Source organism: Bos javanicus, chromosome 28 (assembly GCF_032452875.1).
Source record: "Bos javanicus breed banteng chromosome 28, ARS-OSU_banteng_1.0, whole genome shotgun sequence".
Taxonomy (NCBI): Eukaryota; Metazoa; Chordata; class Mammalia; order Artiodactyla; family Bovidae; genus Bos; species Bos javanicus.
Genome location: NC_083895.1, coordinates 10,782,655 through 10,798,550, shown reverse-complemented (window position 1 = coordinate 10,798,550; position 15,896 = coordinate 10,782,655). Strand labels below are relative to the sequence as shown.

At 44.0% G+C, this 15,896-nt stretch overlaps 1 protein-coding gene across 1 annotated transcript in view; it reads right to left on the bottom strand.

Annotated features, from left to right (window-relative positions):
• ACTN2 (actinin alpha 2) overlaps nt 1–14,852 on the bottom strand; it is a 78,554-nt gene extending 63,702 nt beyond the window's left edge. The window contains exon 1 of the mRNA XM_061404929.1: nt 14,495–14,852. Within this exon, the coding sequence (XP_061260913.1) occupies nt 14,495–14,620 (126 nt within the window). The 5' untranslated portion in view covers nt 14,621–14,852. The remainder of the gene's footprint in view (nt 1–14,494) is intronic.
• Between the last annotated feature and the right edge of the window lie 1,044 nt (nt 14,853–15,896).

The window sequence follows — 15,896 nt, the reverse complement described above, 5'->3', positions numbered from 1 at the left end:
CTCCCATGGCGACTACTCTATCTGTGTCTCATCACAGAAGGGACAATTTCACATTAAACGCAATTTTATCTGACATTAAATATACTTATTCCCACTTTACTATCAGACTTTCAAGTCTCTAAAGATATGTATAATTTTTTTAAGAAAAAGATTTAAGCTGTCATAAAAAACAAACTTAGAGATCTGACCTTGGAAATAGGTCCAGATATTTTAATAATGTTTAACTCAGATTTTTTGGGCTTCCCTGGTGGCTCAGGTGGTCAAGAATCCACCTGCAATGCAGGAGACCCGGGTTTGATTCCTGGGTCAGGAAGATCCGCTGCAGAAGGGAAGAGCTCTAGTATTTGCATTTTTTCAACTTCAGAAATAGGCCAGAATTTTCAGAAAAGGCATTATTGTCCAATAGACAAATTATTTGGGTCTCAATATTATTTTAACCTTCTCTGAAATGGCCTTGTGTATCTCCTCTGAACAGAGTGACCACAGAATTTAAAGTCTAAGCCGGACCACCTCTGAGGGTCAAAGGTGACACTATTTATAGTTACTCTAGGACAATACTGTCCACTCCAGTATTCTTGCCTAGAGAATTCCGTGGACAGAGTAGCCTTGTGGGCTACAGTCTATGCGGTTGCAAAGAGTTGGACATGGCTGAGTGATTAGCACTTTAAGTTTTTATTTACTTTTATTATTTATTTTTTACTGTGCTGGGTCTTCTTTGCTACATGGGCTTCCTCTAGCTGCTGCAAGCAGGGGCTACTCGATAGTTGCGATGTGTGAGCTTCTCACTGCTGTGGCGTCTTTTGTTGTGGGTCACAGGCTCCTGGGTGCCTGGGCTTCAGAAGCTGCAGCAGAGGGGCTCGGTAGTTGCGGCTCCCAGGCACCAGAGCACAAGCTTAATAACTCTGCAGCATGGGCTTAGTTGCTTGAATCAGGGATCAGGGATTAAACCCATGTCTCCTGCATTGGCAGGCGACCTCTTTACCCTGAGCCACTGGTAAAGAAAATCCTTAATTTTCTAGACGTGCAAAATCAGCACCCTTAAAGTCTAGCACATATTATTATCAAACTATCTGAGGTATGAGCATAAATATTACTTACAAGACTACACAGACGGTATACAAACTACCAAAATGACAACGGTGATGTGGATCTCAGAGGGAAACCTGGCCCACAGGAGGCCTCCAGTAAGGTCAGTGGTCCCATACTTCTCAGATATAGGGCTCACTCCCACTGCTGGCTGCAACGCTTGGTCTTCCAAAGGATTCATGAGTTAGAAGACTCAGAAATTACTGGGCTGTGATATTTAAATCTGTCGAAGTTTTAGAACTCTCATTCACTAATATTTGCATTTTTTCAACTTCAGAAATAGGCCAGAACTTTCAGAAAAGGCATTATTGTCCAATATACAAATTATTTGGGTCTCAATATTATTTTAACCTTCTCTGAAATGGCCTTGTGTATCTCCTCTGAACAGAGTGACCACAGAATTTAAAGTCTAAGCCGGACCACCTCTGAGGGTCAAAGGTGACACTATTTATAGTTACTCTGGGACAAGAGCCACAACTGAGATTGTCTTGGGAAAACCTAGATGAGGGGGTCACCTGACCTCTGGGATCAATCTCTCCCTCTTCCTCATTACCTTTCATAAAGAACTGAAAATCTGAGAGATGGGCATCATGCTATATGCCTTCAACCAACAGAGTGTTAAATGTCTATTACACCTCAATAAAGGTGGGAAACAAATAAAATCAATCTTTGCAAGGAAGGAGGTGGCCTGGAACTGCTACACGCAGATAGTCCCTATCCCTTCCAGGCCTCCCCTAGAAATTCACAAACCTAAGCAGGCGAGGACCTGATCTATGTCTAAATAAAAGCTCCGGAAGCAGTCTTGGCAAGGCTGCCCCTAAAAATAACCTTTCCCCAAAGCCATGTTAGATGTCTGTTCGACTCCTTCCTCTGGCTCTCTTCTGGGGATGGTGGAGGAAATAAAGATGCAGAGGTATCAAATTCAGCATCTTCAGACACTGTTCCCACCTCCTGTCTCAAATTCAAGGTCCCCACTCAAAGCAGTAAAAGCAATGGTCACAGGAGTCAGACCAATAAACCTGAAGGAGGCTATGGGATCAATTTATCTGATCAGTCTGCAGCAAGAGAAGAGAAATGGCCTACCAGTACTGCCTTCTCACAAACTTCGGTGAACCCATCCACCAAGTTTACAGGATGTTAAAAGCCTGTGCCTCTGCCAACAGAGGTTTCTTGGCACAATTTTGTTCTCTTCCCCTTCCGAGCCTGAAATTCACCATTAGGGTTCTTCTTGGAACCAGGAATAAGACAACAGCATTATTGTCTTAGAAAGGTCACCGTTAAAATATTGATGATCCCCTGGACACTCCTGGTGGTCCAGCGGTTAAGACTCCACCTACCAATGGTTTGATCTCTGGTCCCAGAAGATTCCACATGCTGTGAGGCAACTAAGCCTGCGTGCTACAACCACGGAAACCTTTGTGCCCTAGAACCTGTGCTCTGCAACAAGAGAAGCCTCTGCAATGACAAGTCTGCACACCACAACTAGAGCGGAGCCCCCACTCCTCACAACTAGGGAAAGCCTGTGCACAGCAACCACGACCCAATGCAGCCAAAAAAAAAGTTAAAAAAAACTGATGATCCTTGGAAAGGCAGATCTTGCCTAAAAATCTTTAGTTTTTAGGAATAGACAATCATAGCATAATCATAATACTGTGAGAAATTATCAGGGGAACTGGGGGTAAGGAGAGGAGTCCAAGCAGAGCAGGGAAGAGACCTGGATGGTCAAAAAGCAGGTAGCAGGAAGCCTGGGTCTGGGGGAGGAGCCAGAACTTTGAAAACAGGGAAGGCAACAATTGGCTCACTTGGCAATTTTGCTTCACAATTTGGTTTAGAGAATAAAGCATCTGTTGAACATAACTTTTTTTTTTTCCTTTTAGGATTGCACATCCCTGGTAATTACTTCACAATGTACACATTTATCAAAACATGTGGCATACTAAATATATACAATTTTTCACTTCTCAATGACACCTCAATAAAGCTGAGGTAGGGGGAAGAGCCGGGCATCCTTTATTTGTGAAACTTGCCCGGTAGGGTTCAGAGGGATTCACTATATGTTCTCTCTGCTTCTGGGTATGCTTGAAATTTTCTATAATAAGTTAAAAATAAATAAAAGAAAGGCAGGGTATTTTCAATGTAAAGTGAAGGGAGTCCTTGGCACTGCCACTGGCCAAATGTCTGTGGAGCCCAAGTCTTGGCGAGCATCCTTGTCCACTAAGACATCATGTCTGCTGGAAGATGGATCTAATCTACACCCTTGCCTCTGGAAGTCTCCTTTTCTCGTTCCAAAAGGGAACTGACTCAATTCCTTAGGCATCCTGAACTCCAGTTTCTTTTTGGAACTGTGTCAGACAGACCAGCAGTTAATTCCAAAGATGTGCCCTTAGTGGCATGTCCAAGAAGCCTCCATTTGAAAGATGTAGTTGGCTTTTCCTGGGGTCCCTGTGCTCCTCCTCTGGGATTTCTGTGGGATAGAGTGATTGCTAGAGCCTGACTATGGGAAAATCTTGGAAGGACAATATTTTCCATGTCTCAGATTTAGTCTTCTCATTCTCATCAGATAGTCCCCCTTAACCCACTTAGAAATTAAAAATCCAGACACACACCCCCTTTCAAACGGGGGTTTGGGGGAGGGATGCATTGGGAATCTGGGTTTAGCAGATGCAAACTATTATATTTTGGGTTGGCCAAAAAGTTCATTAGAGTTTTTGCATAAGATGTTATGAGAAAACCTGAATGAATTTTCTGATCAACCCATATTTTGGTTCAATCCAATATATAATGGATAAAGGTCCTACTGTATAACATAGAGAACTATATTCAATATCCTGTAAGAAACTATAATGGAAAAGAATATGAAAAAGAATACATGTATATAACGGAATCACTTTGTTGTACAGCAGAAATTAACACAACATTGTAAATCAACCAAACTTCAACAAGATAAATCTTTTAAAAATAAAAATAAAAGCACCTCCTCTGGAGTTAAGTCACCTGGATACAAAATTCAGCTCTGCCACTTGCAGATCAAAATACACAATAAAATAATTAGCACCTCTGTATTTTATAAAATTTTGATTGTGAAAGATAATATCTTTGTAATACAGACAAAATTCTGTGTACCTTTCCCAGCCACCACTTCCCCACCCTCAACCACCCGTAGGTGGGCTACTTAACCTCCCTAATGGAAAAGTAAGAATCACACTACTCATCTCTTAAGACTGCCATGACATTGGAATAAAATAATATAGATGGTTGAAACAGTGCCTGGAAATTCTCAATAAAGAGCTGCTCTGCCATATAACAGTGAATAGCTTGGAATACTGGGAACCATGTGCCAAAGCCCCTCCCCCTCTTTTTTTAATCCACTAGCAAAAAATCCACATTTTAAAAGATCATTTTTACTGTCTTATTGGAATATTTTTCTTGTATTGTTATGCTGAAAAAACAAATATAAACAAGATTAAAAAAAAACTTGAAACAAAACACCTAAATGAGGACCACCATTCATCTCATTTTTAAAATTTTATAAACAATAAAACAGAAAAAGTTGGGACTTCCTTGGCAGTCATGACTCCCAGAGCTCAGTCTTTCTCTCCTATAACAAAACCCACTGTGTATGCAGGTTTCTATTATGGGCACTTTGAATCACTCAAATGAGACTTGGGGATTATGAATAACCAGCATGAGCAGCAAGATATATCATATTCAGAGCCACAAAACAACTCTCAATAAATTTAAAAGGATATAAGTCTTACAAAGTATCTCAGACCATAATAGAATTAAGTTAGAAATCAGAAACAAAAAGCCCTCCATAAAATTCCCAGATAAGTGGAAATAACACATTTCTAGGTAACCTAAGGGTGAAAGGAAAAATCAAAGGAAATATTAGGGACATCCTTGGCAGTCCAGTGGTTAAAACTCTGAGCTTCCAATTCAGGGTGCGTGGGTTCAATCCCTAGTTGGGGAACTAAATCCCACATGCTGCATGTTGCAGCCAAATAATAATAATAAACAAAAACAGAAAAGAGAAATCTACCTTGTGGTTGAATGCTACATTTGGTATGTTAAGAGGAAACTAATTCTTTTCAGTCATGAAACTACTTCTCTTAATAATCCTTACAAATTTGCAACAAAGTCTTCCTCAAGAAGGCCCCGCCTTGGCCACTCCAGTTGCAGAAGGATTCTATGTCACAGACTTGAGCACACACCACAAATAGTTTCTTACAGCTTTTCACTTCCTTTGGAAACCATAACTTATCTCATGAGCTAAAAGAGCTCCCATTCCACGGTGCCAAGTCCCTGGGTTTCTGTTCTAGCAACTAAACCAATTCAAATGCCAGATTCAGATGGCAAAGTTCCAACAAAACACCAAGGTGAGATTTCTCCAGGAAGAAAAGCAAAGACATTTCGACAGTTTGAGTGGTTCCAAGTCGTCCAATAAATGCATGTTTTCATCCAGAAAAGCAATGCTTCCTCATTTCGGTAATTACTGCTTCCTGCAGGAGCCCTCAATGTTAGTTCACCTCAGCGTCTGCCAGGTACATCTTCCACTTCCCCCTCCTAACAGTTTCAAACTTGGCCTCTGAGCAGGTAACTCCTGCATGTAAATCTCTAGGCTTGACCTTTCTTTTCAATGTTTCCATGGGCTGTCAATCCCTCAATCCAAACCTTTCCATTTTAACTGCTACAAAAACTTAAATACCCCCTTATTTTCCCAGTTGAATACCAAAGGCACTAGAAATCAGACTAGAAACAAGCTGATTTCAGTTTTATGGCTTGGCTACTGTGAGGTCTTGGTCAAATACTGTACCTCAAATATAGTGGGACAGTAGCCGTGATACAGTGGTTTTATCGGGTCGAGCCATAAGAAACTGCAATTTGGGGAGGTCAAAAATTTCCTATGGTTCAACCTAATAAGTACAAAATATCTTAAAATTCTAATAAAAAGCAATGAGATTATCTCCTAAGTAATTATTATCTTCCCATCCTGTTCGACTATGATAAAGTAACTTAAAGACCCCTCATGACTCTAAAAGATAGGATTTCTTGATTTGCCAATCTCAGTTATAAGTATCTATATAAGATGCAGTCATATCTTCAATATCAAAGGCTGTTGTCATTCCCCACCCCAATCTCATAGTCACCTACTTGTCCTCTTGACCTTCACAATTACTAAAAAAACAGTTTTTTACTAAGATAGCAAGCCTTTTCATGTTGTGATAGACACTAATAAGAATCTATTTTCATTATACAGTAATCTCTAGGAATGATGCCTAACATTTAACCCCTAGCAAAAACAAACAAACACAACTCAAAGTCACATTAACTATGTAGTCCTGAATTTGGCTTATACCAAGACTGTCCCAGGTAGATTCTTTTCCAGGGTCCACAGAATCACCTGCATCTCTTCCCTATTTTCTAATTCTGCTACTGTGAAGCCTGGCATGTCTTCCAAAAATTCTTGTTTTACCAGGTTTTACATACAGAAAAACAAATTTAAATGTATACTTCTCTGTCTCAATGAATTTGGAATTTTATTACATGGGTAGATGTTTTCAATCTGGACAAAACAGTCATGTGAAATTAAATCTAGGTTATCAGAATTTTGTTCATTCATGTAGTGACACATTTTATTATCATTTAAATATATCTACATGTATGGTTTTATTTTATTCCCCAAATCTCTAAATTGCAACTTTTAAAAAACATTAAGCAGCTTCTCTTTCTAGGATCAGTCTTGGAATAAGAACCAAGTTGGAGAAATCCATCATTTGTGGAACTTGAGAAAATGCTTTGAGAAAACACCTTTAAGGAGCATTAAACATGAGTGTGAGGTGGATTTAATACATCTGTAGCTCATGGAGTTACAAAGATTGCAAAAAAAAATGATTAATAACTGTACTAAATTCTTTTCCGAAATATGACTTGTAATTTCTGTACTTCACAAATGTGAGTGCAGACTCCGAGTAGGCCCAGGGGACCAAAGAAGAGCATCTGCTCACGGGAGAGACCAGGAGAGCATCTAGTGAGCCACGTTCTAGAGGAGGGGCCTGAGCAGAAAGGACTCCCAGAACGGGGGAGGAGGCCGGACTTGGGTATAAGCAAAGGGATGAACTAAAAACAACACAATGACCACAAGAACCCTTGGAGTAAGAGGAGTAGCCGACAGAGGATGGCCTGACCTCCCAAACCCCTGTGAGAGGTCTGAAAGGCCCCCCTCAAGGCAATAAAGAACCGCAGAGGGAGACTACCCTGGTGGTCCAATGGTTAACAATCTGCCTTGCAACGCAGGGGACGTGGGATCAATCCCTGCCTGGCAAACTAAGTTCCCATGGAGCAATGAATCCTGCAAGCCACAACTAGAGTCGTCATGCAGCAACGAAAGATCCCAAATAACATGTCAAAGATCCGTGTGCCATTCCTAAGACCCGAGGCAGCCAAATAAATAAATTTAAAAAAAGAATCACAGAGCGGCTTTAAGTAGAAATACACGACTAGGCTTATGTTTCATAAAGATCACTCCTGCAGCATCTTTCTCTATGAGCCTCTTCTATAAATTCTGGCTCACCTAGGCTTCCATATTTTTAGACCTGGGGTGTCAAGAGTAAGATGAAGTCCTAAGCTCCCAAGTTTTGGTGTAAACCAGGGTAGGGGTATTTTGGCATTCATTCATTTAACAAATATTCCCGGGGGCGGGGCGGGGGGGGGGCGCGGTTGGTGCATAAGGGCTGTGTTAGAAGTGTAACTCAGTCTTGTCTTCCTTCTGGGAGCTCTAGGTTTGCTCCCAGCTCAGACCATGGTTACCTCTAGCCACTACTATGGGGCTGCCTCCTGTACTTCTCTTCCTCCTCTGGTTCTCCCATCTCTGACTCTCTTGAGGATTCTTCCCCTACTGCTCATGCCTTCAGGGTCCCTGTATTCCATCATTGGTCCACTTCAGGGAGATAAGTTGAGCACAAGCACGGAGTGTGGAAGGGTGACGAAGCAGAGGCCACCGCCCCAACCCAGACAGTTAACGCAGAGACTCTGAAGGGCCTTAAAGCACATGATGGGAGGAAGGGGCAGGGTCTGGGGGACTTTAGGAGGTGGGCTCCACAGGGGCTGGGAGAGAGGAAGGGCTCGAGGCTAACTCCCAGGTTCCCCACCTGGGTGCCCGAGAGGAAGATGCTTCCAAGCACTGTGACCAGGAACCATGTAGAAGGGGCTCTGGAAATGTTCTCTGCTTCATTCCGTGAGCCAGTCCCTCTTCTGTGCTTCTCACTCCCCTGTCTCCTGAACTATGCTGCATGTCCCTTAAGGCCTGGGATAGAGCCAACTCCATGCTCTAACCCTGGTACCCAGCATGACCGTAATCAACAGCTGCCAAAGAACGAACGGCCATGCTCCTGCTCCACTTCTATTCTGCTCCTCAGTACAGGTTGCAAGGGAACAATCTTCTACTGACAGTTTCTGCTCAAGGAAAATGTAGGGGGAGGGGTATACTGAGAAGTGTGTGTGCAATTGCTCAGACAGGTGTTTGTGTAAAACATAGTTTTCAGCCTTCTTTAGACAGACCCATCTCTTGTGTTTGAGATGTTCCTGCCTGAGAAATTCGTCTAGCACAGTAGTTAGCAAGCAATTTCCCCTCATCTTTGCTTTCTGTTCTTTCTGGAAGAACTAGTCCCGTTCCCAGGGAAACAGTGGTACGGTTCTGACCGTCCTCCAACGTATTCCGTGTCAACTCCTCTGCTTGTCATGGGAGCACCCCCACCCACCTGGGAGCTGCGCATTTTCTGTAGGTGTCTCCCAGCTGCAGCAATAGACTGCAGGGCATTCTGACACTTTTCTGAAGCTGTGTTCATTAGGTTTCCCAGCTAAGAGTTCTATTCCTCCTCCCACACTCTCAGAAAAGCTTATCTGGGGTTCAAGTTTCTTCCTCGGTGAATTAGGTTGAAGGGTGAAGGGCAGACTCCAGGACATATCACAGTACCTAAAAGAAGATGAAGAGAAAAAGACTGATTTCTCCACCTTACAGCTACTGCACCTGTGACTCTGCACAGCAAACCAAGGGCACCTTGAGAACAACAGCCACTCTGGGGGCAGAGGTCTCTTAGGGCTCCTACAAGATCCTATCTTATAAGCCTGCCCATCATCAACTCTCTCTGGACATCAATGGATACCTGAAACTCCAGTCCTCTCTTTAGGCAACAGCCACCTGGATGCACAACTGGCCCCTCAGCACTCGGCCCCCTGCATTGGATGATACATCCCATAAATGGTTAGCCTTCTGACCAGACACATCTCCTAGTGGAGAAGCAGGTACTCCTGGTTAGTTTCGTTACTTGTCAATATCACGATCTTGAGTTTTAAGTCCAGGAGCTCTAATGGTGAGATCGTGTCTGCTTAATTGGATTTATACAGCAGCCTGCCAGGGAACCACATGGGGTTATTTAGTACTTTTTATAATCCCTCCTGATCTCTCTCAAATCAATGCCTTCCTCAACACTGCTTCTAATCCTCACCACTTGAAATGTATAGTCCCCGTAATGAGTTCTACCTGGATCCTCCACCTCAGGCGCTTACCGGCTCCCGTTTATTCTGCAAACAATAAACTACTTGAAACGGGGCTCCTCCTAGCTCAAGCATTCCCCAAAGCTCTCTTGGAGCTCGAAGTCCACACTCACCCTGGCATCCCAGGTCCTCTATAACCTGGCTCCCCAGTTTACCAATGTAATTTTCTCTCTGAATTTGTTTTTTATTTATTTATTTTTAATTGGAGGACAATTACTTTACAATATTGGGTTGGCTTCTGCCATACATCAACATGAATCAGCCATAAGTATACACATGTTCCCTCCCTCTTGAACCTCCCTCCTACCTCCCACTGCATCCCACTTCTCTAGGTTGTCACAGAACACTGGGACTGAATCTGCATCTTTGGCTTCAGTTAAGCTCCTCTCTTCTTCACACTTCTTCAAACACATCTTGAATAACAGACATGTCAGCAAGCACATCACGGAGCTGAGTGTCTCGAGGCCCGAATCCCGGTCTGGCCACTTGGTGACTTTCTCACCCTCCCCCATCCCACCTCTCTAGGTCAGATGTGACTGTACTAATGTTACTGAGCTGTACACCTAAAAATGGTTAAAATGGTAAAGTTTATGCTCTGTACATCTTACTTCACACAAAAAAACTACATCCAAATCACTAAGGAACAAATAATGTGTTTCTTTTTCCCTCGAAAGTCCAACCGCAATACTGATTGCTATCAACACTGCTTGATGAAATTAACAACTATTGGCTGCATAAGGATAGTAATAACATTTACATTTACAGATCACTGTGCGGTCTACAAAGCCCCTTCGATGGAAACTAGTTTGACCATTTGATTCTGAAAAACTATGAGGCAAGAAAGACAGGGAATCCCTTATCTGTATTTTCCAGATGAAGATACACAATTCTAAAGGTCTAGTGACTTAATTATGGCCAAACAGAGAGTACCAGGCGGAGTTGAGGTTCATCTAGGGCTCATGAATTTGAGACACTGCACAGGCCCTTGGTTCATCATTCACCTTGTTGGAACAATTCTCACCTTTTCTTCCCCAGGAAAAATTCCCGCAGGACCAATGTGCAGGGTAGAAGAGCCCGCACCTGCATCCTAAGCCAACAGCTGCTCATCAGAACATGGAAAGGGGCAACTGGCAGTTTCTGAACTCTCTATTTAATCCGGACCTGTGGGCAGCTACTCCCACGCAAGTGTCCTTCCACACTGCCTGACCCCACGTGGCAACATTTTAGTCTGATGGCAGGACTGACAGCCGGTGCACTGAGGTGAATGGTGAGCTGGTCCATCTAAATTGTGACTACACAGGACTTGAATTTCTTTAGAAACAATGAGAAATGATCAGAATTCTGAATGTGGAATAAGTGAACAACTCTCTTATGCTCTTGACAATGAACAGAAAAGTGTATTGATCACCTAGCTCTTACAGATCAAGGATGGAAGAAGCCTTTATGTACCGAAACACACAGTCACTTCCTAAAAAGGCCTGTTTTAGCCTTGCAGGGTGGTGAAGGACAGCACTCTGTGCCCACAGAGATAGCACACATATTCAGCATTGCTGTTCTGACAAGTCACCTCCCAATTAAGCCACTGTTGAATTAAAGGCTGAATGTGCTCTTTGCTTCCAGGAGAAACTTATTTCTAAGCACCAAAGATCTGGAAGTTTTAAAAGTCCACTGAAGACAGCCCCATTTACATGAATACAAATATTCTCAAATACCCCTGGAAACAGCAGGGGAGAACTCTGAAGTACCTGTACACACTCTTGCTAAATTCAACATCTTCTAAACTGTGGCAAGAGCACAGTGCACCCTCAAAAAAATCAAAAGCGAATTATTGCCACAAGAACCAGAGATTTCACTTCTTGGTACACAATCAAAAAAAAAAAAAAAACCCAAACTGAAAGCAAGGTCAAGAAAAGGTATTTATATACCTATGTTCACAGCACTGTTTACAATAACCAAAAGGTAGAAGCAACCCATGGGTGAATCCATCAATGGATGATAAACAAAATATGTGGGCCATACAGTCAGAGAATTATTATTCAGCTTTAAAAATAAGGAAATTCTGACCCATGACACAACATGGATGAACCTACAGGGCATGATTCTAAGTGAAATCAACCAGACACGAAAGGGTAAACAGTGTATGAGTCCAGGAGGAGGTCCCCAGGGGCCTAATCCATAGAGACAGAAAGTAGAAGGGTGGTTGCCGGGAGCTAGGGGTGGGGGGAATAGAAAATTATTGCTCAATGGTACAGAGTTTGAGTTTAAAGGGTTTTGCAAGAAGGAAAGAGTTACGGAGACTGACTACACAATATGAATGTACTTAAGACCACTGAACTGTACACTTTAAAATAGTCAAGATGACAAAATTAATGTAAAAAAAAGAAACCTCTCCTCACACACACACAGCACTATACTTTTACTAAGTCCTCTGTAGTGAGGAATTCCATACCAGAGAGCAAGGATTACCACAGTCCATGAGACTCTGTGAACTGTGGATATAATTAGGCCCCACATCCATTATAACACTACAGACGTCATCATGTGTTACCAGCATCTGTTGACAGATCTCATACCCGGCATATCACTGAAACGGCAAGTGCGGAGAAGGTAGCCCACAATAGAAACAATGGCATTTTATCCTTGTCCTGTTCCAGCAGTTTGGCTCATAGGACATAAATAGAGGCCACTGCACTGGCTGCCACGACCTCCCAGTTCAGAACTATTTTACTGCCTTGAGTGAGTTCTCTACAAAAAGTAGAAAATAGAGGATCTTCTGGATCTGTTCAGGTCCATGTCCTAATGGAAATTTCCTTCTGTTTTGTTTTTCCCTAATGTCACAACACAGCACTCAACCTACCTGAGAAAAAAAATTAATTCTCACTTTTTAGCATTATTCTGTACTAGGACCAGGGCACATGTCTGTTTTTCAATAATATATTTCAAGTGTTATACAGTTTTAATAATATATTCACATAGGAACCCCAAACTTTAAAAAATTACAACAAGGAAATTATATCCCCAAATAGTGTGTATTAAAAATTATATATAATTATATATTATATGTAAAATAATTAAAAACTATGTATGCGAATACATATATTTTATATACATATATGTATATATGACAAATGACATATGTCTATATGGCTTTTGAAAACTAAAATTAACTCTGCCCTATACTGTAATTTTAAAAAAAATCAACAAAAACTATTGTGATTAGACTATTACTTTCAAAATGATGGGCAGACTACCTATCATGAGAAAAAAAAGAGCAATCTTTGCAAGACTTAAAACTTAAAAAAAAATCCATGAAAAAAATGTAGTAATAAAAACCGTGGAAAACTTTTTTAAAAAAAGAAACACACTGTTAAAAATCAAAGCAACGATTTAACTTCTTTCTGACTGATGATGCGTCCATCAGCCCAGATGACACAATAATAATAAACAGTAATAATCCTCAGGCCAGGTGTTTCCCTCACAATAAATCATTTTAAAAACTGTAGAAGATCTGAAATTTTATTCTCCTCTATAGACTCAACTTCCACTTATCACTCTCATTCCACTGTTTCCAAGAAGGTAGGGACTCAGAGGGAGAATGAAATGTAGCTAAACTGGAGCTTGCAAATAAATAATTTATTAAGTGGTCTCCTTAACAGAGAAATGACAACAAAAGAAAAATCTGGATTTGAAAATATTTGGTTATTTTATAAATAACCAAAAAACCCTCTAAAATGGTTATTTGATAATCATCCAAATATGAGACCTCTCTGCCTCTGTTTGTTAGGAGTATGGGATGTGTTTCCTGCAGCCAGACACTTATTCACCAAGCACTATCAGATAATCACCCATTGTGGCAGCTACGCAGAGCATTCCCATGCACACATATGGTCAAAAGACGTTATCCACTTAAAAGCAGGCCCTTAGAAGGGAAACACACTTTGCCCCACCCCAAGAAAAACAGGGGGTGAAAAAGCATAGGGCACTTTGCTTCTGCCAGGACACTGTCATCAGAAGGTTGGGTGAGCAGGTCTGCGTTGGCATCCCTGACCCGGCCAGGCTCTGCGCCCAGTCAAACGGAGGTGCGATTTAGCCTCCTGGTGAGCCGTCCCTAGAGTTCTAGCCAAAGGGATCAAGAAGAAACCTTGAAATAGTGGAATGTTCCACTGGGCCCCCAGAGAGCGCCAAAGAAGATGAGCAGGGAACTTTTAGAGCTGGCTGACTCCCTCGTCCCTGTGTGCTTACCTCAACGAACCATAAATAGAGTGTGAAATAACTATTACTTTATGGGTGAATGTCTGGTGATCATACAGCATCCCTCTCCAAGAAGCCCCAGAACATTTAATAAATGATTTCCAGTTCTTCTCTGGGGCAGCCCTGTGAAAATCGGAATGAAGCTGATGTTCATTTGACCTCTTTTATTTGGGGAGGGATGGGGGGGCGTTACTGAACACAACGGGACCAGCAAATAACTCTGTGGCGAAGGTCACAGACTCGAGGGGTCAGGAGCGGACCTGAGACTCTTTCAGATTCTGGTTTAAGGCAGGTTAAAACTGAAACGCCCGCACTGTTCTTCCCTTAACATTTTTCGTTTTGTAACTCGTGTGACACACGCGCGCACCCACGCACACGCGCGCGCGCACCCACGACGCCCAGTTCCCTGACCGTCCCTGGACTTTATCTCCTCTCTCCCGGGGCACCCGGGCTTCTAGGACACGGGACCACACAGCCTCCATCAAGCGCCCTCCCGCTAGTCCACCCGGTCGGCGGCGACCCCGCGCGGGAGGCCCCCCGGGTAAAGGGACACACGGACAAGCGGGTCGAGCCCGCAGACGGTGAGCACGCGACCCCGGCTGACCTTCCTCTGCTGCTTCTCCCAGGCGGGGTCGAGGAGCAGGTCGCGGTCCCACTCCTCCTCCTGGATCATGTACTCGTCATCCTCGTAGACGTAGTTGTACTGCACACCAGGCTCGATCTGGTTCATGGCGCTCGGTGGTCGCGGCGGCGGCGCGGCGCGCAGGGTCGGACGGGCGGGCGGGCGGAGACGCGGCGGAGCCGGCTAGGCGCGGGCGGCGGGCAGGTGGGCGCGGGGTGACCTTCGCGCGGTCCTCTCGGGGCGGTACGCTGGGCGCTGGGTCGCGGGCGAAGCACCAGCTCGGGCTCCGAGCGGCTGCCGTGCCGCTTAATACCCGCGCCGCCCGTCACGTGGCCGCGCGGCCGCGCCCCCGCCCCGCCTGGGCCTCCGCCCGCGCCCGCCCGCGTCGCTCCGAGCACGTGCTGGCTGGCGGCGGGGCCGGGCGACTCTGGTCCGCACGCAGGGTGCTACCCCAGACCTGCCCCACGGCGAGCTGAGTCCACCGGCACCATCTACCCTGAGGCTTATGGAGCGGCAGGACTTGCCGGCGCCCAGGTGGGTTACCCGGGTGCTTGGGTGTTCGGGGATCAGAGGAGGGACACACGTGGTTTGGGTCCCTGACCACTCCCCCCAACCCCACCCCACACCCCGGCACATCTGTGTTGTCCAGATGTGAATACGTTTTCCAAACGTGAATACGTTTTCCATGTGTTCCCACATATTCATAGATTCCACACACACACCCCTAAAAAGTAAAGTTCAGAAGCTACAGACTCCCTTTTCTTCTTACTCTCCTCCCTTGCCCTTACCTGGGGAAATCAAGGCAAAGGACTTGGACCAACTGTGTTAAAAAGTCAGGAACCAAACCAAAGGCAGAAAGTGTCTGCTCTCACCTGCCACTCATAAATTTGAAACAACTGACAATGGAGGACAAGCAGCCAGCTTCATGTTACATGTTCATCTCCCCCTGGTGTGTTGCACTTAAGCCTTTTCGTCCTTACGGTCCTGGCTAGCTGTTTCCTGTCCCTTGTGCCCCTGTAGGAACCAAGATGAGGTCCCTTGAAGAGGAGGTTGTGTTAGGCCCTAGGAATCCAGAGGGCGACTAACAGGCAAGGCACTTGCCTCCTGCAACTCATGTCCAAAGTGAATAAAAGTTGCCCACAGGCTATATAACTGTGGTTCAAGGCTACTAACTTGTTGACAGGTTTCAAGCTGAAAGTATGCCTGGATTTATCATCGTTCCTTAGAATTTTTTCCATCACTTAGTTTTATTGTTTTGAGCTTTAAGGCAATGGCACCCCACTCCAGTACTCTTGCCTGGAAAATCCTGTGGACAGAGGAGCCTGGTAGGCTGCAGTCCATGGGCTCCCTAAGAGTCAGATAGGACTGAGCGACTTCACTTTCA